At 39.6% G+C, this 27,358-nt stretch overlaps 2 protein-coding genes across 2 annotated transcripts in view; both read left to right on the top strand.

Annotated features, from left to right (window-relative positions):
- Positions 1-3,842, top strand: part of LOC115215599 — a 52,930-nt gene extending 49,088 nt beyond the window's left edge. Inside the window, exons 22-24 of the mRNA XM_029784819.2 lie at positions 542-709; positions 2,347-2,499; positions 2,826-3,842. Of these exons, the coding sequence (XP_029640679.1) occupies positions 542-709; positions 2,347-2,499; positions 2,826-3,647 (1,143 nt within the window). The 3' untranslated portion in view covers positions 3,648-3,842. The remainder of the gene's footprint in view (positions 1-541; positions 710-2,346; positions 2,500-2,825) is intronic.
- A 6,189-nt stretch (positions 3,843-10,031) lies between these two features.
- LOC115215639 (protein FAM98A) lies at positions 10,032-26,080 on the top strand. The gene is made up of 2 exons (XM_029784888.2): positions 10,032-10,233; positions 25,143-26,080. The coding sequence occupies exons 1-2, from the start codon at positions 10,117-10,119 to the stop codon at positions 26,058-26,060; spliced, it is 1,035 nt and encodes a 344-aa protein (XP_029640748.1). The 5' UTR covers positions 10,032-10,116; the 3' UTR covers positions 26,061-26,080.
- The last annotated feature ends 1,278 nt before the right edge of the window (positions 26,081-27,358 follow it).

Raw genomic sequence — 27,358 nt, forward strand, 5'->3', positions numbered from 1 at the left:
TAATAATAATAATAATAATAATAATAATAATAATAATAACAACAACAACAACAATCCTTTCTACTATAGGTAAAAGGCCTGAAATTTGGGGGATGGGGATGTTGAGGGGGGTCAGTCAATTAGATTGACTCCAGTATGCAACTGGTACTTATTTAATCAACCCCGAAAGAATGAAAGGCAAAGTTGACCTTGGCGGAATTTGAACTCAGAACGTAACAGCAGACAAAATACTGCTAAGCATTTTGCCCGGCGTCCTAACGACTCTGCCAGCTCACCGCCATTAATGATGATGATGATGATAATAATAATAATAATAATAATAATAATAATAATAATAATAATAATAATGATGATGATGATGATGATGATGATGATGATAATAATGCTAATAATAATAATAATAATCATCTCAGCAATATGTAGTTGTAGAAGTTTGCATGACTAATAACAGATGTACTGCCTGGGTGGAAATATCTTCAAAACAGTATTGTATCTACAACTGAATAAAAACATGACCATTGAATTCATATTTATTTTACAGGCAAACTTCCAGAAAACACCAGAACAACTGAAGAAAGAAGTCGATATTGGATTATTCTACTTCATACAGGAAGAAAGATTAAGTCGTCCTTATCCTAATATAACCAAAGATCTAATCCGGGGCCTTAACAGTTATAAATCTGTGCAGGTCATCGTTGACTGGCAAAATGTAATTAAAAATTATAAATTTTCAAAACAGAACTAATTTTAATCATCTTGCTAAATTAGTTGTTCATGTTAGTTAATTGGCACTCCATCAGTTATGACAATAAGAGTTCCGGTTAATTCTGTCAACAGAACAGCCTGGCGGTGAAATTAATATGTAAGTGGCTGAGCACTCCACAGACGTGCAGATCCTTAATATAGTTTTGAGGGAGATTCAACATGATACAGAATGTGACAAGGTTGGCCCTTTAAAATACAGGTATAACCCATTTTTGTCAGCCAAGTGGAGCAATGTGAAATAAAGCGTCTTGCTCAAGGAATCAAACTCACAACCTTACAATCATAAACCAAAATCCCTAACCACTAAGCCAGTGCCCTCACTTACATTAGTTAAAAGCAAGTGGGGTGAAGAGATGGGAGTACTGACCAGAGACCACAAGATATGAAATTTATGCTAGCATTTTACAATTTGATAAGATTCCATTGTGACAAAATTTATTGTTGTTGTTACTATGTAGCTCTGATTAGTTCTGGCTAAGCTAACCCAAAACAAAGGTGGCTGCAGAAAGAATCATTTGATTAAATTTTGTGTTTTGCCTTTATAAGGGAAAAATGATGGTGTTAGGAAGGGCATCCAGCCATAGAAACCATGCCAAATCAGACTGGAGTCTGGTGCAGCCTCTCAGTTTACCAGCCCTAGTCAAACCATCCAATCAATGTCAGAATGGACAATGGATGTTAAATGATGATGAAAATGACTAAAGATTAGTTAAAACCCTTAGTTAACATCTTATTAAGGGGAAATTTAACTCTTACATTGATTAGTGCAAATGACTACCTCAAATTTACACTTGGGCTTACATTTTGTCAATGTTGTTAATGATAATGATGGTGATGATGGCAATGATGTATGTAGAAATAGCAACCCATGACCATATGTGTGTGATTGCCAATTTTAAGAAAGATTTGTTATGGATCAACAACTGACCAAGACTAAAATTATGTTCTGTTGGGATTTTTAACATGCTTTAATGGAGAGACCAAAGTTAACTTATAGCACATTTTAGTCAATTAAATTTCACCACCATTTATATTTAGTAAGCAATATATTTATATATTTTAAATATCACCCACCCACCCCACCACCACTACTTCATTTTGTTAATTTAAAGAAATTTAATGAAAGAAATTTCAGGAACTTATTTGTTACTTCAGGTTAGACATCACATTAAAATTGACCAATTTCTTCATTTAAAAATTTAATCAAAACACAATAAGTGAACCTGCAGAGTAAATCCAGTCCTGAAAAAAACTCTTTGGTGCCATTAAAATGTGCTTAATTTGCTGACTGGTTAATATTCCTGGTACTCATCATTTGAGTGATGATGTACAAGTTACAAAAGAAATAAAAATATCAAAATTAATTTTAAGAATCTTCAGATCCCAATCTGTAAACCATTGAAGCACTCATCAGATTAGCCATTGCTCTAGTTGTAGGGTATAAGCTTGCAGATCCCTGTATTTGAACTCACAACAGTTAGTCGTCACTTCAGCACTTACTACTCTTCTCTTCCATTCTTATATACTCCTTAAAGGGTCAATGAAACTATTATGTAAAATACTTGCTTTTGTTTATTATAGAAACCTTTACCTCAACCTGTTGTAACTGTTCTTGGACACGTCAGAGATTGGATTAAATACTTACTTCGTGATTACCTTGTCATCAAGAGTGTCCCTGAATCACAGATCAATAAAATTGAAATTATTGTCCAACAAATGATGAAGAGTAAAATGGTGAGAGAAAATTTTTTATTTAAAACAATTTTTCTTTAAATGTTTTTAAATAGCCATAAGTCTTCTGTTGGTTTAATTCTCTAGCACCAGAAGACTGTACCTCCCCATTTTTGTTCATTTATTATAGTGAGGTGGATAGATATCCATAAAGTTATATGTTTATTTGCCAGAGACAAAGCTGTGGCTGCTCTAGTCTACAGGAATAACAAACCTATCATCAATGTACACAACCACTTATGTCCCATCAAATATAAATTTGTATTACAGAAATCTTTTCTTTTTCATTGAACAAACATTTATCCCTTTTCTTTTCTTTTTATTCCTAGGTTAACGTACATCTACATGCTGGATCAAAGATCTACCTAATCACATCTATTCCTGTACCAATTGATATCCTAATCACTCCACCTTCCTACAGATCTGTCATATCAGGACTACAGAAAGTAAAAAGTGCTGACCTCAGGTCATTAGTTCAAGGAACAACCGAAAGAATTATGACAACGACCACATCTAAACCAGTTCAAGAGATAGAAAAGGAAATTCCAAGGAGAGAAGAAACTAAGAAATCAGCTGTTAATAGCAGACATGCTCGTGCTGCAGAACGTAGCAGTCAACCAACAAGAACTACTCCATCTGTAACTACAGAGACACTTCTGTCTGACATACTGAAAAGAACAACGCCTGAAACCATTGTATCAACCACTACCAGAGAACATGAACTTCAAGAAGCAAGAGAAACAGTTGCCCCCGAGTTGAAAATCACCATACCAAAAACACAGCATGTTGACATAAAGAAAAGCTCAAAGGAAGAAACTCTGGGACGTGTGCAAACCACTACTCCAGTGACAAAGCCATCTGAGTTACATAAAATCCTTAAAGCTCAAGGTGAAGAAATTACAACACACAGGCCAACTGTCACTCCAATGACATTTGCTGTCAAAGAAAGAAGACAAACAGAACCTGCTAATCAGAAAACACCTCTTGGAGAATCACACTCTACAACACCCTCAGTTCAGAAAACCACCACCATGAAGCCTGCAACTTTAAGAGAAGCAGGCAAAACTACATCGCACACTACTAAATCTCCAAGACAAGAACAGAGTCAACTTGGAAAGGTTGTCACAACACTTTCTTCTGAGTCTCAGTAGAAAACTGAATCCTAGCTGACCAAAAAAGCTGATACTACCAGAATTATGGAGCCAATTTCTTGTACACCTAAGCAAATGGTTCCCTAAATGAGAATCAAAAATAAATTTATTTTCAATGTTTGACTCTTAAGCTGGTTGCATCAGCTTTTTTTAGCAACTAGAATATTATAAAAATAAATGGTTTTATAATTAAAATAAAATAGTTTCTTTCAATCATTTTTGACATAAATGTTTAATTGAAACGAAAATTATAAAACATGTATCCTATGAAATAAAAAAATTACAATTAAAAAAGATAAACAAAACAAATACGCATTCAGTTTTTGTTCTTGAACAGACCTTATTACTACCCAATTAGTGTATTGTATAATGAAGTGTGGATTAAAAGTTATCTGTAATTACTAGAATTGTGCAGGTATGGCTGTGGTGTGAGAAGTTTGCTTCCCAACCACGTAGTACCAGGTTCGGTCCCACCGTATGGCATCTTGTTTTCTACTATAGCCCCAGGTTGACAAAAGCCTTATGAGTGGATCTGGTAAATGGAAACTAACAGATATCTGTTGTGGATATGTATGTATGTATGTATATATGTATGTCATTATTCAGTTTATTTCAAGACTTCTTGCCCATAGAGAAAGCACCAGTTTCTAACCTAGATCCAAGGTTTCTTCATTGGAATTTCAACAACATGTATTTAGTATGTATGTATGTATGTATGTATGTATGTATGTATGTATGTATGGATGCATGCATACATACATGCACACACAAGCATGTATCTAACTCATACACTGTTCAATTTCCAGATATTTGTACATTACTGCATATGCTTTATACGCACTTTTGACAAGTTGTGGTGCACCTGAGCACTGTATACAATAATTTCATTATTATTATTATTATGTGCAGATTAGCATGTTTTGCTTTATGTATGTATTCTCATGCATATAGTTACATATCTGGACATGCTCATATATATTTAAGTAATAAACTTCTGGAAAGTTTTACAGATTTTTACAGTTCCAGTGATGGATTGGATCTGTAGTCTTCGAATCAAATTACTCTTTTTTTGGTTTTGAGAAGCCTAATTTTTCAAGATTGGTATTTAGGCAGTGTGTTACATATTCCAGAGCCCCAATAATTACAGGTATAAACCTGAATTTGTAATCTGGATAGAGTAACTGTATGTATGTGTGTATGTATGTATGTATGTATTATGTATGTATGTATGTATGTATGTATGTATGTTTGTATGTATGTATGTAAGTATGTATGTGTGTGTGTTTGTCTTTGGGACTGTTCCACAGCTGGTGCTGACAAGTATTGGTTTGTTTATGTTCCCACAACTAAGCAACTTGGCAAAAGAGAATGATAGATAAGTACCAGGCTTTTAGAAAAAATGTACTGGGGTCAATTCATTTGATCAAAACCCTTCAAGATGGTGCTCCAGCATGGACTGCAGTCTAATAATTTAAACAAGTAAAAGATTATAATGAATATTTGCTTTCTAAAAAGGCTAGAGTCATAACATTTAGACAGAGTTGCACTATACCGAGAGACAATATTTTATATATGAGGGTAATCCCAAAAGTAAGGTCTCCAAAGCGCTGGGGACGTAGGGTAACTGCGCATGTGGCTATTGGCAACACTGTTGTGTTTGCTGAGCATGAACCTGCACCTGCCTCTGTGTGCGCCTTGCTGCCACGCTCAATCTTGGCTTGGCAATTGTATCTGATGGAGCTCCTGATTGACGCTACCGTGAAGTGTGAAGTTCATGCAGTTATTCAGTTTTTGAATGCAAAAGGCATTAAACTGATTGAAATTCATCGCCAATTAACAGAAGTGTATGGTGAGTCATGCATGGATGTCAAAAACGTCCACAAGTGGCGTAGGGAAGAAAGAAGCAGGCAACCATCAATTTCCAATGAGACAGTTATGAAAGTTGAGCAAATCCTGCATGAAAATTAGCAGATCACTCTGGATGATCTCTGCATTTTAGTTCCTGAGGTTATCCGAAGCACCAGTTATAGGGTTTTGAGTGCAAAGCTGCAATATGAGAAGGTGTGCACAAGATGGGTCCCACGAATGCTCACAGAAGACCATATATGGCAACCCACCTTATAGTCTGGACTTGGTACCCAGTTCTCTAAGTTGAAAGAACATTTGGCCAAAATGCGCTTCAGCAATGACGAGATGAAAGATGAGGTTCAACGCTTCCTCAACAACATGGCAGTGAGCTGGTATGATATGGGCATACTGAAACTGCCCCAGCACCTACAAAAATGCATCAAGTGAAATGGTGATTATGTAGAAAAATAGATAGATGTCCAAACTTTAAAATGATTGACAATAAACGCTTCTGTAATTTTTAGATATTTTTGGAGACCTTACTTTGGGATTAACCTCGTATTGCCAGTGCCGCTGGACTGGCTCCTGTGCACGTAAAAAACATCTTTTGAGCATAGTTGCCAGAACTGCCTGACTGGCCCTCGTGCTAGTGGTACATAAAAGCACCTACTACATACTTGGAGTGGTTGGCATTAGAAAGGGCATCCAGCTGTAGAAACTTTGCCAGATCAAATTGGAGCCTGGTGCAGCCTTCTGGTTTGACAGTCCTCAGTCAAACCGTCCTACCTATGCCAGCATGGAAAGTGGACGTTAAACGACGACGATAACAATGATGATGTTGATTATATATATATATAATATAATTCGAGACAAAACCACTATTTTAAAATCAAACAAGGAAAGACTTAATCAATGTTTGATTTTAAAATAGTGGTTTTGTCTCGAATTATAGTATATAAAATATTTTACTATAAAATTGGATTTAACCCTAAATCTGATTTTTCCCTGTAATTTTGGATTCATTCCCTAATATTTATTATTATTATATATATATATATATATATATATATATATATATATATATACTAGCAGAGATACCCGGCATTACCCATGTTACAAGCAATTGAAGAATTAGACTTTCCTGTTATATTTTCTGTAATGAACTGGAATGCCTATGATTTGAATTTCATCAAAATTGCAGATGAGGGTTATTTCCCTCTTTACACACCCTAAAAAATTGTAATCATGACACATGTATCCCATACTACTGATTTCTATGCGCAGATTCCAAAATTCCAGTCTTATAGAACCTGTTAAAAGGATTTTGCTCCTGAAAAATGGAGGTCATGGACCTCTAAAATGTGGGAGTTAAGGCCCCTATTGATGGTGGGTGTCTTAATATCAACCAGAGAAGTTGAGTTGTTGAGAATCTTTTTAAGTTTGGTCTTATATCTATTGTTTGAATTTCTTTGAAATAGGAAATATATGTACATTCACTGGGTTTGTAAAAGAGAGCAAAGCTACAGGAAACCAAAAGACGAATGATCACAACAAGCAGTCAGCTACAGTACCCTAGTCGTTACCACTCCCAATGTAGGATTCCTCACCATATAGGTGACAGGCACAGCCATAAGATGCATTATGGATCTATAGCAATTGGAAGGATGTGACCCAACTGAAATAAACATTAACAACTGTGTGACATGAGGGCTAAGGAGAAATGAAAGTGCAACCTCTAGAGTTTGCAAATGACCAATATACTGATACGTTGGCAATGATTCCTGATGGTCCAGGGGCTTTCCCTGTCTTAATATCCTTAATTGCCTTATCTGTTATGCTGATATTGACTCTGATGGCTGGTCTCTCAATTGATTCAATATTTGAATGACTCTTCTTCTCCCATTCATTTTCCACATTTAGTAACTTTCATAGTGACACTTCCATGCATCTTTCTTTTGTGAGTCACTAAATGCAAGCATACTATCATCCATTCGCACACATTTCTCACCCACCACATATCTATCCTCTCTGATACACTGCTTTGCAATCCTGAACACCTCATGCCTCTGATCCTCATTCTGTAGGACATTTGCAAATCTCTTACCTTCAGCTATTCCTTTTGCTATGTAAACCTGATACCTAGCTACCCCTCTGGCTACTTGATACAGTCCTCTGTTTCCACCATTTTTCCAGCCTTTCCAGGCCTGTCTCTTTGCTTTTATAGCACTGTCTACCTCCTTGTTCCACCACCATGTCACACTTTGTCTAGCTGGGATACTGCACCAACCACAGATTTCTTCTGTAGCCATCAGTAGATTGTCTATTGAAAGTGAAACTACTATATCATTGCAATAGAGATGTTATTATTTCACTTTTGACACGTAATACCGAACCAGTCTAAGAGATTGCTCTAGGCTCGATTTAGGCAAGAAGTTGAAATTTTTTTGGCTCATACCACTCTATGGACCCTAAGTAACGTATGTGTAAAACTTCAATGAAATTAGTTGGATAGTTCTCCAGTTTTAGTGATGCACACATAGAGACACACACAGACGGACACAAATTCTCAGTTTCATATATATATATATATTATATATATTATATATATATATAATATATATATATATATACTAGCAGAGATACCCGGCATTACCCATGTTACAAGCAATTGAAGAATTAGACTTTCCTGTTATATTTTCTGTAATGAACTGGAATGCCTATGATTTGAATTTCATCAAAATTGCAGATGAGGGTTATTTCCCTCTTTACACACCCTAAAAAATTGTAATCATGACACATGTATCCCATACTACTGATTTCTATGCGCAGATTCCAAAATTCCAGTCTTATAGAACCTGTTAAAAGGATTTTGCTCCTGAAAAATGGAGGTCATGGACCTCTAAAATGTGGGAGTTAAGGCCCCTATTGATGGTGGGTGTCTTAATATCAACCAGAGAAGTTGAGTTGTTGAGAATCTTTTTAAGTTTGGTCTTATATCTATTGTTTGAATTTCTTTGAAATAGGAAATATATGTACATTCACTGGGTTTGTAAAAGAGAGCAAAGCTACAGGAAACCAAAAGACGAATGATCACAACAAGCAGTCAGCTACAGTACCCTAGTCGTTACCACTCCCAATGTAGGATTCCTCACCATATAGGTGACAGGCACAGCCATAAGATGCATTATGGATCTATAGCAATTGGAAGGATGTGACCCAACTGAAATAAACATTAACAACTGTGTGACATGAGGGCTAAGGAGAAATGAAAGTGCAACCTCTAGAGTTTGCAAATGACCAATATACTGATACGTTGGCAATGATTCCTGATGGTCCAGGGGCTTTCCCTGTCTTAATATCCTTAATTGCCTTATCTGTTATGCTGATATTGACTCTGATGGCTGGTCTCTCAATTGATTCAATATTTGAATGACTCTTCTTCTCCCATTCATTTTCCACATTTAGTAACTTTCATAGTGACACTTCCATGCATCTTTCTTTTGTGAGTCACTAAATGCAAGCATACTATCATCCATTCGCACACATTTCTCACCCACCACATATCTATCCTCTCTGATACACTGCTTTGCAATCCTGAACACCTCATGCCTCTGATCCTCATTCTGTAGGACATTTGCAAATCTCTTACCTTCAGCTATTCCTTTTGCTATGTAAACCTGATACCTAGCTACCCCTCTGGCTACTTGATACAGTCCTCTGTTTCCACCATTTTTCCAGCCTTTCCAGGCCTGTCTCTTTGCTTTTATAGCACTGTCTACCTCCTTGTTCCACCACCATGTCACACTTTGTCTAGCTGGGATACTGCACCAACCACAGATTTCTTCTGTAGCCATCAGTAGATTGTCTATTGAAAGTGAAACTACTATATCATTGCAATAGAGATGTTATTATTTCACTTTTGACACGTAATACCGAACCAGTCTAAGAGATTGCTCTAGGCTCGATTTAGGCAAGAAGTTGAAATTTTTTTGGCTCATACCACTCTATGGACCCTAAGTAACGTATGTGTAAAACTTCAATGAAATTAGTTGGATAGTTCTCCAGTTTTAGTGATGCACACATAGAGACACACACAGACGGACACAAATTCTCAGTTTCATATATATATATATATATATATATATATATAATATATATATATACTGCACCAATAGATCGTAATATATATTACGATCTTTTGAAAACATTATATCAAAATCGAAAGTATTTGTTCGGCAATTTCCTTTAAAAAATTTGGCGTAATTCTGGTTTAAGCATCTCATATAACCCTTCATAACTTTTTTATCCTTGGATTTTCAGAAAAACTTTCCGAATTTGTAAATATGAGCGGAAAAGATGCATAGCAATGAGTATTTCCCCCATACGTAATTACTAAAAACTCCAACTGAGACACAGAAAGGGGGAGAAGGGTAATAGAAGAGAAAGAAAGAGGGAGAGAGAGAGAAATAGAAAACAAAAAGATAGAAAGACTGAGAGAGAGAGAGAAGAAGGAAACAAGGGAAATAACCCTGGTTTTCTCGTACCTCTTTTGTGAGTTAATTATTTTTGTTATTATTTTGTATTTTGTGGTTATTTGATTTACTTTCACCGAATTGCTCTGATGGAGTGTGATATTCTAGATTCGCTCAACGATCTTGGCTATTCGAAAGAATTTTGTGAAGATGAAAGCATTAAGAAAGTATTACTGGATGAACCATGTTCAGTTCCATTCACCGAGGCAAGTAAATCTTTTCCCCTCTTTTTATTAATCTCCATATAAGACAACTCCTTTCAACGATTCACCTAAGACTAAGCTTCACTATTACTGTTAGAAATAGTAGCCAATTTTCCTCAAACGCACCGTACCATCTTAAAAATTGGAAACATCGCCTAAAAATTTTTTAGAAAGAACACATTTGACAGTGTATTCCTTAATATATGTAAAAAATATGTGGTGGTCACGACTGTAATGTCTCTCATCACAGGTTTTCTCACTCAGGGTTAAACAATTCTTGTTTTTAGTAATGCGAGGTTTGCAATCTTCGATTTTCTCAACGGGAACAAATCCTCATTGTAAGGCTGTAGCTTATTTGTGATACCTCTTAATGATTTTATAAAATGTCGTTTTCGTATTTGTTAAAACAACTTCAGCTATTTATTTAATCAATGTTGCAAATATATATTCCGGGGTAAGTGGTGAGAATTTGGGATCCAATGTGTTTTCTAGGCTCTCTGGCCATCCGGTACTCCAGTATGAGCTAACGACGGAGCCTCTACATGGTCCCTCCATCTACTAGACACAGCCACCAAATCTCCTTCTAATTACGTCCCCCACCATCGTTGAAAATGACACGCTGGTTAATATGGACCTAGGTTCCTTGAACATTAAAAAAAAAGTCTAAATTATCATGGCTGGAATGCCTTTGACCATGGGTCTGCTCGATGCTGACATACCTGGTATTAAACAAAAACAGTAATTTGGTGGAAAGTCAGTGTGATGGAGTTTAAGAAAAAAAAAACAACAAAACGATAAGACTCCCAATGTATTGGCATCATCACCACCTTCCAAAACAAACATTTTAAAATTAAAAGACAAGATATTTATTTAAGACCTTATTCGACAAAGAGGCCTCTGTTCTCTGAAATTTCAGAAGTTACCGTTTCTCGTGGTACCCCAAACTTATCTAATTCTAGAAATAGCTTGATAAGTGGATTAATTTACTTTGTCCCGAGGAACAGAAATCTACCGGTTTAAGGAAGGACCCTTTCATCGGAGAAAGATATATTTTCCGAATACACACACAAACTCTCTCTCTCTCTCACACACACACACACACACGAAGGGTTCGTACTCGAAATTTCTCTTCCTCACACCAAGTTCATTTTCCATTCTATGAACGTTTTCTATTTACTGTTTGCCACCAGCCGTTTAAAACACGTGCTGTTACATCTATAGATAAGGAAATAGAATAGCGACAGGAAATAGAATGAACGTCGTTCTTTATTTAACATCACTACAATTCTTTCGATGCATTTTTACACCTTTAGTACATCGGTGAGGTATTGTATTGTCATTATTTTGTATCCAAAGTGAAAGTGTAAAATGCGCCTCTTCAATCGATAGTTTAAACGAGTTAAAACAAGAGTTTGACCAACGCATAACAATCACGTACATATAATGTTGGTGTATGAATATGTTTTTATGAGGGTTGTAGGTAAATATTGTCATTATTCTCAACAAATATTTCACCAAGTGATGAAACTGTTTCAATGTTTTGAAGAAGTTACATTAAATTAAATGAATTTGTCAAGATTTCCATTCTGTTAATATTGCACATGTATATGAAATATGTACGATCGAAGCAGAGACCTCACTCTCCAGTTGGCCCTCTTTACAATCTCCACATAGATCGGAGGCATTTTCACTGTTGAAAATCCAAATGTACCTTCTTCACCAACTCTGACATCAAATTCCATAACATCTGTGAAATTCACACCTGGAATGCTGCAATGCCACCTCAAGAATTTGCGCAACTATGCCTCTCCTGGTTTTGATGGTGTTAATTATTTGCTTCTCAAACATGGCAGGTTCTTTCTTTTGCACCAGCTTTCATTCTTCCTTCAATTCTGCCTTAACTGTCACTCCAGAGCACTGGAAAATTGCCAGTGTTGTTCCTCTGTTCAAAGGTGATCGAACATCACCTGTCAGCTACTGTCCACTCAGCTTTACTAGCTGCATCACCAAACTGATGGAGTCCTGTGTCAGAGAAACACTCTGCAACTTTTGGAGTTCTCATAGCCTTATTCGACCCTCACAATTTGGATTTATCCCTAACTCCAGCTGTTGTAGCCAACTCATCGAGTTTCTTGAGGATGTCAAACCAAGTTACTGATGGTGGCTCATGGGTGAATATTATCTACCTTGATTTTGCTAAAGCCTTCAGTTCTGTGCTACAGAAACGATTCATGGCAAAACTCTCAGTAATCGGTGTGAAAGATGATCTCAATAACTGGCTGAAGTCCTTCATTCTCAGTTGGAATGAGGTAGTTATGGTTCTCGGACATCATTCTTCACCCTACAACATGACTTCTGGTGTACCTCAGGGATCCGTTCTTGGACCCCTACTGTTTGTTGCATATATTAATGACATAGATGCCAACTTGAGGAATGTTACAGTGTTGAAATATGCGGAAAACATCAAGCTGTACCACGAAATAAAAAGAACAGATCCTATGCATTATAGATTTTTCCTGCAATCAGACCTGGACACAATTCAACAATGGATCTCTGTCTGGCAACTCAAGCTAGCCGTGGACAAGTGTGTCACCATGCATTTTGGGAGGAAAAATCCAGCTTTTACATACCCCCTCAGCAACACCACTCTCAAGAAGTCTTCTAGCAGACATGATCTGGGCATTATTGTAAACAACGATCTAAGATTGTCAAGAAGGCTGAGAGGGTGCTAGCATCACTCAGTAAGACCTTTATCAGCCGCTCTCTGGCTATCTGTTTAAAATTGTATATGACAATGGTATGTCCACACTTGGAAATTGCATTACCAGTCTGAAACCCCAATCTTGCTCAGCATATAAACCTCCTGGAAACTTCAGAAATGTGCAACAAAACAAATACCGACTATCAGACATCTACCATACTCTGAATGTGTTGCTTCCCTGGGGATGGATACATTGAAGCTTAGATGTCTGGCAACTGACTTGGTTGACACCCATAAGATTATCCGCCATCTTTCCAACAACAACCTTGGGCACCTTTTTGAATTCCATATGACAAACACTCGCAGATATGCTTATAAAATAAAAAAAACAACGCAGCATCCATGAATTTCGGAAACACTTTTTCACTCTCAGAATTGCTGAAGCATGGAATAAACTACCTGCATTAGTCATTAGCTGTCAAGACACTACATCCTTCATAACTTCCATGCTTCCAGGAATCTGCCAATAGTACACCTGATGGATTTTTTTCTAGTTGTAGTACACCTGAGCACTGTATACAACAATTTCAATCATATATATATATATATATATATATATATATATATATATACTAGCAGAGATACCGAGCGTTGCCCATGTTACATACAATTGAAGAATTAAACTTTTCTGTTAAATTTTCTGTAATGAACTGGAATACCTATGATTCAAATTTCCTCAAAATTGCAGATGAGGGTTATTTCCCTCTTTACACACCCCCCAAAAATTGTAATCATGAGACATGTATCCCATACTACTGATTTTTATGTGCAGATTCCAAAATTCCAGTCTTATAGAACTTGTTAAAAGGATTTTGCTCCTGAAAAATGAAGGTCATGGAGCTCTAAAATGTGGGAGTTAAGGTCCTTATTGGGGTGGGTGTCTTAATGTCAACCAGAGAAGTTGAATTGTTGAGAATCTTTTTAACTTGGGTCTTATATCTATTGTTTGAATTTCTTTGAAATAGGAAATATATGTATGTTCACTGGGTTTGTAAAAGAGAGCAAAGCTACAGGAAACCAAAAGACGAATGATCACAATAAGCAGTCAGCTACCCTAGTCGTTACCATTCCCAATGTAGGATTCCTCACCATACAGGTGACAGGCACAGCTGTAAGGTGCATTACGGAACTATAGCAATTGGAAGGGTGTGACCCAACTGAAATAAACATTAACAACTGTGTGACATGAGGGCTAAAGAGAAATGAAAGTGTCACCTCTGGTGTTTGCAAATGACCACTATACTGATACATAACTGGACAGAATAAATTTACAATCTATAAATGTCTTTGAATAACCAGTCACTCATCTGGGAAGGCCTTGAAATCAATGTTACCATCTGGTGACTATGTGTGACCCAGTGATAATAAAAAAAACTGAAGGGAGTCTGCAACCAAATAACTTTACTCAACACTTTGCAACTGATTCAGTTGGGTCAAATATGCCTCTCATTTACTTGACAATCTATGCACCACATTGCAGAAATTACAATCTTATTATATCTCAAAGCAAAGTGTTACACTGTTGTACCATTGAATTAGAAATAATGCTCATCTATTATGCTCAGGTGACCCTACAGCTTCCAAGAGTACAACTGTATTCGTCTTAGCTTAGATAAAATGACTAAATTGTGAGTGTTAAGTCCCCCATGAAAGGGTCTTTCTAACTTGTAAGAAGATGAAATTTTATAAATATTACTTCATTTGTGTCTAATATCTAGGTTAAAATTTCATCAACAGCAAAAATATATGAATGATCATGGGGGTTAAGGCCCTTATGCATTGAATGTAATTTCCAAATTTCATAAAGAGCCATTCAGTACTTTTGACCTAGTTTTGGATCATAAAAGAAATGACTAAAATTTTGGAGTTAATGCCCCCATTAGGGTGTCTTAGAATCGTCATATGAAGTGGAAACTTTGAGAATACTTCTTGATGTGTGTCAATTACCCATGGTTGAAATTTCATAAACATCGAAAATTTATGAATTTCCATGAGGGTTCTGCCCCCTTTAAGCCATCTGAAATTCAGACCAAACACATTGCATTATACCCATCCTTATGCATTGAATCTAAGTTCCAAATATCATAAGGATCCATTCAGTAATTTTGGTCCATGAAATTGTATGAAACACACAGCATTACCCTTCTCCCTAGGTTTGGATTTTATGTTCCAAATTTCATTAGGATCGGTGCAGCAGTTTTTGAATGTATAAGTAACACACGAACACACATAAAGACATTGACTTTCATATAATAGATATGAATATGCACATATACATACATGTATATATATATGTGTGTGTGTGTGCATTATACATACACACACACACACACAAAGATAAATTAATAGATACAAGTGAGTGGGCAAACAGAAATATGAGACACTGCCTAGTGCTTTTTTTTATCTTATAAGCCTGGTACCTATTCTATCAGTTTGTTCTTGTGAAACCAGTAAGTTATGGGGATGTAAATAAATGAACACCAGTTGTGAAGCAGTGATGAGGGAGAAACACAAAGACACACACATAGATTTACATATATACATACATACATACATACATATATATATGATTGATTTCTTTCACTTTCTGTCTACAAAATCCACTGACAAGGCTTTGGTTGGTCTGAGGCTATAGCAGAAGACACATGCCAAGTCACCACACAGTGGAACTGAACCCAGGACCATGTGTTTTGGAACCAAGTTTGTTATCACACAGCCACACCTGCACCTATGTATGTGTGTGTGTGTATGTGTATGGGTGTATATATGTATGCATGTATATATGTGTATATGTTACATGTACATCTATATATATATATATATATATTTACATCTACACATACATGTATACATATACATCTATATCTATACATATACATCTATATATATACATGTACATATATTCATCCATGTATATATATATATATATATATATGTGTGGTACCAGTGCCTGTGGCACACAAGAAAACCATCCGAACGTGGCCGTAGCCAGTACCGCATCGACTGGCCTCCGTGCTGTGGGAACATGGTGGCACATAAAAACACCATCCGAAGACCCGGCAAGACTAGTCAGGTCATAACCCGTGGGCCCTACCTGGGACGTAGTCAGTCCACCTGTACATACCTTCCGACTTGTGAAGACCTGCTGAGGCAAGTGAAAATCAAATCAAATCAAAACAAATCAAAATAGATGAACATCAATGGAATTTGTATCCTTGTGGTACCAGTGCCAGTGGCACACAAGAATCCATCCGAACGTGGCCGTAGTCAGTACCGCTTGTGGTACCAGTGCGGTGGCACACAAGAATCCATCCGAACGTGGCCGCAGTCAGTACCGCTTGTGGTACCAGTGCCGGTGGCACACAATCCATCCGAACGTGGCCGTAGTCGTCAGCATCACACTGGCCATCCGATCGTGGCCGTTCGCCAGCCTCATCTAGCACCTGTGTCGGTGGCACATAAAAACACCATCCGAAGACCCGGCAAGACTAGTCAGGCCATAACCCATGGCCCCTACCTGGGACGTAGTCAGTCACCTGTGCATACCTTCCTTCTTGTGACACTGTGAAGACCTGTTGAGGCAAGTGAAAATCAAATCAAAACAAATCAAAATAGATGAACATCAATGGAATCTGTATCTTTGTGGTACCAGTGCCGGTGCACACACTTTGTGGTACCAGTGCCGGCGGCACACATGAGAACCATCCGAACGTGGCCGTAGCCAGTTCCGCATCGACCGGCCTCCGTGCTGTGGGCACGTAACAAACACCATCCGATCATGGCCGTTCGCCAGCCTCATCTGGCACCTGTGTCGGTGGCACATAAAAACACCTTCCGAAGACCCGGCAAGACTAGTCAGTCCACCTGTGCATACCTTCCTTCCTTCTTGTGACACTTGTGAAGACCGGTTGAGGCAAGTGAAAATCAAAAAATCAAAATCAAAATCAAATCAAATCAAATCAAAATAGACAAAATAGATGAACATCAATGGAATTTGTATCTTGTGGTACCAGTGCCTGTGGCACACAAGAAATCCATCAGTGCCGTAGTCAGTGCGGTGGGCACATGACAAACACCATCCGATCGTGGCCGTTCGCCAGCCTCATCTAGCACCTGTGTCGGTGGCACATAAAAACACCATCCGAAGACCCGGCAAGACTAGTCAGGCCATAACCCATGGCCCCTACCTGGGACGTAGTCAGTCCACCTGTGCATACCTTCCTTCTTGTGACACTTGTGAAGACCTGTTGAGGCAAGTGAAAATCAAATCAAAACAAATCAAAATAGATGAACATCAATGGAATTTGTATCTTTGTGGTACCAGTGCCGGTGGCACGTGGCACATAAGAAAACCATCCGAACGTGGCCGTAGCCAGTACCGCATCGACTGGCCTCCGTGCTGTGGGCACGTAACAAGCACCATCCGATCGTGGCCGTTTGCCAGCCTCATCTGGCACCTGTGTCGGTGGCACATAAAAACACCATCCGAGCGTGGCCGTCTGCCAGCCTCGTCTGGCACCTGTGTCGGTGGCACATAAAAACACCATCCGAGCGTGGCCGTCTGCCAGCCTCGTCTGGCACCTGTGTCGGTGGCACATAAAAAACACCATCCGAGCGTGGCCGTCTGCCAGCCTCGTCTGGCACCTGTGTCGGTGGCACATAAAAAACACCATCCGAGCGTGGCCGTTTGTCAGCCTCGTCTGGCACCTGTGTCGGTGGCACATAAAATCACCCACTACACTCTCGGAGTGGTTGGCGTTAGGAAGGGCATCCAGCTGTAGAAACACTGCCAGATCTGACTGGACTGGTGCAGCTTTCGGGCTCCCCAGACCCCAGTTGAACCGTCCAACCCATGCTAGCATGGAAAGCGGACGTTAAATGATGATGATGATGATGATGATGATACATATATATATATATATGTGTGTGTGTGTGTATATATATATATAAACACATCTATATGTATACATGTAAATTTAAATTTAAAATAATAAGGGTGAAAAATTGAATATTAATTTGATTAATATCAAGTTAAAACCACTGGTGTAGCATATTGAAAAATCTGAAGTTTCAGAAAAATTATATTACATAAATATAAGAGGGATGACCTGTAAGTGGGCATACATTATGCTAGAAGAAGATCCGCTATGGTCTTACCATTCCTTTGTTAGTGGTGAGACCATAGCGGTTTTTCTAGCAAAATGGATGTCCACTTACAGTTCATCCCACTTATATAATAGTTTCAGTATTAAAGTGAAAGCATATCACATTACAATAGAGAAATGTTTTAGTTTCACTTTTGACACGTAATATTGAAATAGTAGAGAAGATATGATATTGCTGTGGGCTCGCACTAGGCAAGAAGTTAAAAAAATTTTTTGCCCATGACACTACATGGACCCTAAGTAAGGAATGTGTAAAATTTGAATGAAATTGGTTGTGTAGTTCTCAAGTTTTAAGGATTCACACAGACAGACAGACACACATTCTCATCTTTATATATATATATATATATATATATATATATATATAACTCAGTGTAATAATGCATACTCCTAAGTGATGTGTCATTACCAACAGTTTACAGACAAAACAAAACCCTTGTATATATATATATATATATATATATATATATATATATATATATATATATATATGTATTTTGTGAAATACACTAATAATATTCACTAATAATATTATATATATATGTATATATATATGTATATATATGTATATATATACAATTCACTAATAATATTATATATATATGTATATATATGGACTTGGAGAAAGCCTTTGACAGGGTTCCCCGTTCCCTTATCTGGTGGTCGATGCGGAAACTGGAGATTGACGAATGGCTAATAAGGGCTGTACAGGCTCTATACAGAGAAGCTGTCAGCAAGGTTAGGATTGGCAACGAATATAGTGAAGAATTCCGGGTAGAAGTAGGTGTGCACCAAGGCTCAGCCCTCAGTCCCCTTTTATTCATCATAGTCCTCCAGGCAATAACAGAGGAATTCAAAACAGGATGCCCCTGGGAGCTCCTCTATGCTGATGACCTGGCTCTCATAGCAGAATCACTACCGGAACTAGAAAAGAAATTTCGGGTGTGGAAGCAAGGGTTAGAATCAAAGGGCCTTAGAGTAAATGTAGCAAAGACCAAAGTTATAGTAAGCAGAAAGGCGAACTCAGCACACACCCCCTCGGGCAGGTGGCCCTGTTCAATCTGTAGGAAAGGTGTAGGTAGAAACTCCATAAGATGCACCCAATGTAAGCTATGGACGCACAAGAGGTGCAGCAACATTAAAGGGAAATTAACAGATAAGATAGCTTTCATGTGCAGGGACAATAGACACCACAGACACTCAGAAAACAGATTCCATCACACTCCAGGAAGAGAAACTAGAAGTAGTTGATAGTTTCCGCTACCTGGGTGACCAAGTTAGTAGTGGAGGTGGATGCACAGAGAGTATCACCACTAGAATACGAATAGCCTGGGCAAAGTTCAGAAAGCTCCTACCCCTACTGGCGACAAAGGGTCTCTCGCTCAGAGCGAAAGATAGATTGTATGATGCATGTGTGCGAACTGCCATGCTTCACGGTAGTGAAACATGGGCTGTGACTGCAGAGGACATGCGTAGACTTGAAAGAAATGAAGCTAGCATGATCTGCTGGATGTGTAATGTCAGTGTGCACGCACGACAGAGTGTAAGCACCCTGAGAGAAATGCTGGATATAAGAAGTATCAGATGTGGTGTGCAAGAGCGACGCTTGCGATGGTATGGTCATGTGCTGCAAATGAATGAGGAGAGATGTGTGAAGAAGTGCCACTCCCAAACAGTTGAAGGTATCAGGGGGAGAGGTAGACCCAGGAAGACATGGGATGAGGTAGTCAAGCATGACCTCAGAGCATTGGGCCTCACTGAGGTAATGGCGAAGGACCGAGATCTCTGGAGATATGCTGTGACTGCAAAGACCCGGGCTGCTTCCTGCATCAGTTCCGCATAGCCCCTGCCCATTCAAAGTACCCTGAACGTCCCGCTGTGCTTGAGGAGACCTGTTGAGTCAAGTACATGAACATGAATGTCGAAATAAATATCAATGGAAATAGTAGTTGTGGTGCCCGTGCCGGTGGCACATAAAAAGCACCATCCGAACGTGGCTGGTGCCAGCGCCGCCCCGACTGGCTTCTGTGCGGTGGCACATAAAAAGCACCATCCGAACATGGCCGATGCCAGCGCCGCTCCGACTGGCTTCTGTGCCGGTGGCACATAAAAAGCACCATCCGAACGTTGCCAGCGCTGCCTTGGCTGGCTTCCGTGCCGCTGGCACGTTAAAAGCTCCAACCGATCGTGGCCGATGCCGGACCCCTCCTGGCACCTGTGCAGGTGGCACGTAAAAAGCACCCACTACACTCGCAGAGTGGTTGGCGTTAGGAAGGGCATCCAGCCGTAGAAACTCTGCCAGATCAGACTGGAGCCTGGAGCAGCCCCTGGCTTCCCAGACCCCGGTCGAACTGTCCAACCCGTGCTAGTGCAGAAAACGGACGTTAAACGATGATGATGATGAATCAACCTAGCCAAAACCAAAGTCCTAATAAGTAGGAAGGTAGACCAATCACAAACGCCTTCAGGTAGATGGCCCTGCTCGATCTGTAGAAAAGGTGTAGGTAGAAACTCTATAAGATGCACCAAATGTAAGCTATGGACACATAAGAGATGTAGTAATGTTAAAGGAAGACTAACTAGGAAAATAGTTTTTATCTGTGGCAGATGCTCAGGAGCAATAAACTCTGAAAATATGCAGAGACCAACTTCTACCACGTTCCAGGGAGAAAAATCTAGAAGTAGTTGATAGCTTCCGCTACCTAGGTGACCAAGTCAGTAGCGGGGGTGGGTGTGCTGAAAGTGTAACTGCTAGAGTAAGAATAGCCTGGGCAAAGTTTAGAGAGCTCTTACCCTTGATGGTGACAAAAGGCCTCTCGCTCAAAGTAAAAGGCAGACTGTATGATGCATGTGTACGTACAGCCATGCTACATGGTAGTGAAACTTGGGCTGTGACTGCTGAGAATTTGCGTAAGCTCGCAAGAAATGAAGCTAGTATGCTCCGATGGATGTGTAATGTCAGTGTTCATAATCGACAGAGTGTAAGTACCTTGAGAGAAAAGTTGGACCTAAGAAGCATCAGTTGTTGTGTGCAAGAGAGACGTTTGCGCTGGTATGGTCATGTGACGAGAATGGCTGAAGATAGTTGTGTGCGAAAGTGCCACACCCTGGCAGTTGAGGGGACCTGTGGAAGAGGTAGACCCAGGTTTTCCTGCGTCGAGGTGGTGAAGCACGACCTTCGAACTTTAGGTCTCACCAAGGAAATGACCAGAGACCGAGACCTATGGAAGTATGCTATGCGTGAGAAAACCTGGCAAGACCAGTGAGAACAGTCAAAATCAAAATCAAACCAAATCAATTCATATATCAGAAAGCAGAACCAAATTGAGGTCGATCAACATCAGTGGAAATTGCAGCTGTGGTTAAGCAAACCATCCGATCGTGGTCGTTGCCGGCACCGCCCCGTCTAGCCTCCGTGTCGGTGGCACGTAAAAGCACCATCTGTTCGCGTCCGTTGCCAGCCTCGCTTGGCCCCCACGCCGGTGACACGTAAAAGCACCATCCGTTCGTGGCTGTTTGCCAGCTCTGTCTGGCCCCCGTGTCGGTGGCACGTAAAAGCACCATCCGTTCGTGTCCATTGCTAGCCTCGCCTGGCCCCCGTGCCGGTGACACGTAAAAGCACCATCCGTTTCGTGGCCGTTTGCCAGCTCTGTCTGGCCCCCGTGTCGGTGGCACGTAAAAGCACCATCCGTTCGTGTCCGTTGCCAGCCTCGCCTGGCCCCCGTGCCGGTGACACGTAAAAGCACCATCCGTTTGTGGCCGTTTGCCAGCTCTGTCTGGCACCTGTGCGGGTGGCACGTAAAAAGCACCCACTACACTCATGGAGTAGTTGGCGTTAGGAAGGGCATCCAGCCGTAGAAACACTGCCAGATCTGACTGGGCCTGATGAACCCTTCCAGCTTCACAGACCCCAGTTGAACTGTCCAACCCATGCTAGCATGGAAAACGGACGCTAAATGATGATGATGATATATATATATAAGGATATAGATATATAACACTTGACAGAGAGTTAGTGCCTTGAGAGAAAGGTTGGACCTAAGAAGCATCAGATGTGGTGTGCAAGAGAGATGACTGCGCTGGTATGGTCATGTGGTGAGAATGGATGTGGATAGATGTGTGAAAAAGTTCCACACCCTAGCAATTGAGGGAACCTGTAGAAGAGGTAGACCCAGGAAGACATGGGAGAGGTGGTGAAGCATGACCTTCAAATATTGGGCCTCACCGAGGCAATGACTAGTGACCAGGACCTCTGGAAATATGCTGTGCTTGAGGAGACTCAGCAAGCGCAAGTGAGACCATAACCTTCTCAGCAAGCGCAAGTGAGATCATAACCTTGTGGCCTATGCCAGTGGTGTAACCAGTCCACTTATGCGTGCCTTTCCTTCATTGGACACTAAACTCTGTTTGTGAAGACCAGTTGAGGCAAGTGAAATCGAAATCAAACTCGGTGACTGGCATCCGTTGCTAGTGGAGCGCTAAGATTACCATATGAGTGAGATCGTTGACAGAGCAACAAGCAGGCCTTTGTGCCAATGACACGTTAAAAACACCATTCGAGCGTGATAGTTACCTGCATCGCCTTACTAGCACTTGTGCTGGGGGCATATGAAAAAGCATTTGAGCGAGGTTGTTGCCAGTGCCGCTGGACTGGCTCCTGTGCAGGTGGCATATAAAAAGCACCATTTGAGTGTGGGTGTTGCCAGTACCACCTAACTGACCCTCGTGCCGGTGACACGTAAAAGCATCCACTACACTCTCGGAGTGGTTGGCATTAGGAAGGGCATCCAGCTGTAGAAACTCTGTCAGATCAGATTGGAGTCTGGTTCGCCAGACCTCAGTCAAATCGTCCAACCCATGCTAGCATGGAAAGTGGACATTAAACGATGATGATGATGAGAACTTTAGGTTAGTTAAAATATGTTTGTGACATATTTCAACTTCTAAAGGGTAATTTGCTGCAGTTACCATGGAGAAAAAAGTCCTCTTTTGTGGTAAAAAGCTGTAAAAACATCATATCTGTGTAGTGCTGCCCCTGTGAGAATCTCATACCTGCACAGTGTTGCACATGGAATGTTGCATCATTACTTATGTGGATTACCAAGTCATGCACCAACTCTGACTCTGGAATTGCACTACTTTCTGATCTTGTTATTCTGATTGTAGTCTATTTGTATGTTGCATTCAGGTCGTTTTGCAGATTTAGTATATCATCAGGGTCTTTGACTACCTGTGATACTTTTGCATCATCAGCATAGCAGGTGAAAATGGCTGATTGTTTGGCTGAGGGCATGACTGAGAGAGCTGCCACAAACAGTAGTGGTCCTAGTACAGTTCCTCGAGGGATTCCGCAACAAATTGTTGTCTCCCCAGAAAGACTATCATTGGCTCAACTGTCTGACATCTGCCTTTTAAAAAGTCATGCAATCACTCTACTAGTTTTCTAGCAATACCAAGCCCACACTGTTTATGACATATCATCCCATGATCAACTTCTTAAAAGGCCTTGATAAAGTCAAGATATATCACATCCACATTTGAGTGGTTGAGTTGCTGTTTCAATACCCAGTCAGTGCTGTAGAGCTGTGTAAAGTAGCTCTTCTCTGGATGGCAGCCATGTTGTGTTTATAAGCAATTTATTTTCTTCCAGGAATGTGATCAGCCTCCTTCTGACAATGCATTCCATGACCTTGCTAACACATGAAGTCAGAGAGATAAGCCTGTAATTTTTAGCATCTGCTCTGTTTCCTCCTTTATGGACAGGGCATATTATATCTTTTAACAATTTGGGAAGTTTACCTTATGCAAGGAAACTCTGAAAAAGTATCTGCAGTGGTTTTGTGAGAGCTTTCTCACAAGTCTTTAAAGATCAGCTGGAAACCCACCTGGTCCTATTGCCGAGTTCAATTCCTCTCATCGGTGTCTCATATTACAGCTTCCTCTTTTATGTTGATGTAATCAATGGCTGCTTCTTGCCCATATAGATCTGCAGTGTTGAAACACTCATCAGGCTTGCTTATTGGCATATTTCCCTGTGGAGAGGTGAAGACATTTTGGGGTTGTTTATTTAGCATTTCACTTATCCTCCTGGGGTTTGCAGTTAATGAACTGTCTTCTTCAAACAGTGGCTCTGTCTTGTAGTGCACGGAGGCAGATTCTTTCACAAACCTGTAGAAAGCTTTAGAATTCTTTTTTATATTTTCCACCTCGCTGGTTTCTCTTTCTACCCTTTCCTCTTCATAAGAGAATCTGAGTTTATTTTCCATTTCTAAAAGTGCCTCTTTGAAGAGGGATTTGTCACTGTCATTAAGTTGTTTATTTACACGATTGGAGATCTTTATTCTCCATCCCATAAGGACTCTCCTGTCTCAAAGAATGTTTTTGTATGCAGTGGCTCTCTTTTCAGGGACAAGTTTAATGCATACGGCTTACATTATTGACATGATTTTTTAAGTTTCATATCTTCTACTGGTAGACTTTTAAGCCAATTTTGCTGGAGTATCTGTATTTTAGATATATTTTTTATAACCCAGGTTTCTTTGTCTGCTCTTTTTTAAAATATTTTAAACATTTACTGATGAATATGATAATATTATTTCTTTCCAATATATGATGGCTAAAACAAATAAAGGAACAGGGTCTCAGATTTTAAGGGAGGACAGTGGGAGTTTGGGATTATTTATTTTGTATTGTTTTGTGAACAGTAGGGTTGTTGGTTATAGGTTTCCAAGGAGTCTACTTCTGGTCCACTGCATTTATTATAACAAGACTGATAAGGGATATTTTGAACACCCCTTCAAAGAACAATTATAAGAGGCTTTGTTCAAAAGTAGAATGTGTTAACATTGGAAGAGGTGTCGTTGTCATCATCATCAGTGTTTATGCATTATCCAGGTAAAGTTGCCAAAAAAAATTATAAATGTATATTTGTTTAAATGGATTCTAGGAATGATGTGATTGGTCTCATTTCTGGTTTCTCATTACAGGTTGTGTCATGGCTCAGTTTGGAACTGGAAACTATTGCTGAACTTGAAGAACATGTGAATGCCATCACAAATAAAGATGATTTTAGTTCATTTTTGTTGGAAGTCAGTGCCCTCCTGCGGGAACTAGACTGCCCTTATCAAACTCTCATATCAGGGCCAGTTGAAGAGAGATTAAACAACCGTGAATCCCGTTTGAAACTTCTTGATTATCTTACATCTGAACTGTCCAGTTCTAGAATCATCTACATCAACAAACCCACTCCTTTAATTGTGGGAGAGAAAAAAAGGAAACAAGACGATGAAACAGAAGTGGCATTCTTGCTGAAAACTGCCCTAACCACATTGGATCTCAGTAACACACCAGTTGATGTCAAGCCAGAAAAACTCTTTGCAGATATTGAAAGTACACTGAAGAATATCATAGAAAATTATCCCAACAGTGTCGAGAAATGTGCTCTGACACACTCGCTTACTGCTGAACAATGGGCGAAACTTGATGAAATAATTACCAGCTTGAACTGTGAGTATGAAGTGAGACGAGAGATGTTGCTTAAAAGAATTGATGTCACAGTTCAGTCATTCATGTGGTCTAAGTCGTTAACTAACGAAATTCTCAAGGTCTATACCCCTAAACGAGGTAAGCTGCAATCAAAATGTCCCATGTCCATCCCAATGCTGTTGTCCAGTAGACAGAGCCTTTTAAATCACCAGAAAACCAGCAGTGGGAAGGAAAGGGAGGTAACCAAGTGTGAAATTAATAAAGTGTTGATTGGCAGTGTACCAGATCGTGGAGGTCGGGCTTGGGAATATGACATCCCAAGAGAAATGCCTTCCTTCAAGAAGAGGGCTGAGGGAGGAGGAGGAAGAGGAGGTCGTCGGGGTGGGTTTGGGAAAGATAAGAAATTCCGTAAATATTAAAATCATTTTTCACACTTGTACAATTTTGTTTGTCATTTTATTATTATTTTTTCTCAAATTCCCCTACAGTCAACTTTGCTTTCCGTCCTTTCGGGTTTGAAAGAAAAAAGTATCAGTTGACCACTGGAGTCGATCTAATCTATCTCTCCTTCCCCTGAAATTGCTGGCTTTGTGCCAAAACTTGAAAGCATCATTATCATCACACATCTCAGACTGATTGTATGTCAATATCTTTTGATCAGGAGCAACCATGGGTCCTGTCAACTTACTCATTCCAGTTACATCGACATTAATCTGCTCAAAATCCTGGCTGTTGTTCCAAGTAATGCTGTTTTCTGGAGCATCTCAGTCTTGATAGTGAGTCTAAGTTTTCCAAGCCACATCTGAAATTGGTTTGTCATCTTTCTAAGTGCCCCTATCACGACAGATATAATCTCCACTTTTCTCAGTTCCCACTTCCGTGCTATTTCATGTTTCAAATCTTGGTGCCTATCCATTTTGTCCTTCATTTTCTCTACCACACAGATATTTCCTAGAATAGCAATATCAATAACCAGCAATGTCTTCCTTCTTTCTCAATCAGGATCAAATCAGGTCTTCTTACCTCAGTCAGATTGTCACATTACACATTGAAATCCCATAGTAATTTCACTATATTGTTTTCCGTTAAAGTAGGTGGCTGGTGTTCATAACTCTTGTTCTAGGTTGTATTTCCTACATAAAAAATAATGTACAATTTGAGAAACATTGTCATACTGTCTCTTGTACTCCTGCTGTGACATTGCATTGTAACAGAATTTACCTTTTTATCCCACACCCTCCTTGTAATCATTTGATGATGGTTGAGTCTACCCTTCGAGACATGGCACCTTCACTGTTGGTGCCAGTCCCGTTAACATCATTATTTGTTGAATCATTATTAGACATTTTCACTCCTGAATAAGGTTGTTTTTAGGTTAACCACCAACCAGTGTTATTTTCGAGACACCGTCTCTAGAAAGATTGCCAATGAGTTCTTTCTACTCACGAGGCAAGGCTATTTATTCCCCACCAAATGCCAGCCTGATACTTCAAGACTACGGAGATTGACTTTGCCTTTCATCTTTTCAGGGTCAATAGAATAAGTACAAGTCAGATATTCATCATCATCGATTAACGTCTGTTTTCCATGCTGGCATGGGTTGGATGGTTTGACTGAGGTCTGGAGAGCCAGTGGCTGTGCCAGGCTCCAATCTGGTCTGGCAAGGTTTCTACAGCTGGATGCCCTTCCTAATGCCAACCATTCTGAGAGTGTAGTG

This window comes from Octopus sinensis, linkage group LG9, assembly GCF_006345805.1.
Source record: "Octopus sinensis linkage group LG9, ASM634580v1, whole genome shotgun sequence".
Classification (NCBI taxonomy): domain Eukaryota; kingdom Metazoa; phylum Mollusca; class Cephalopoda; order Octopoda; family Octopodidae; genus Octopus; species Octopus sinensis.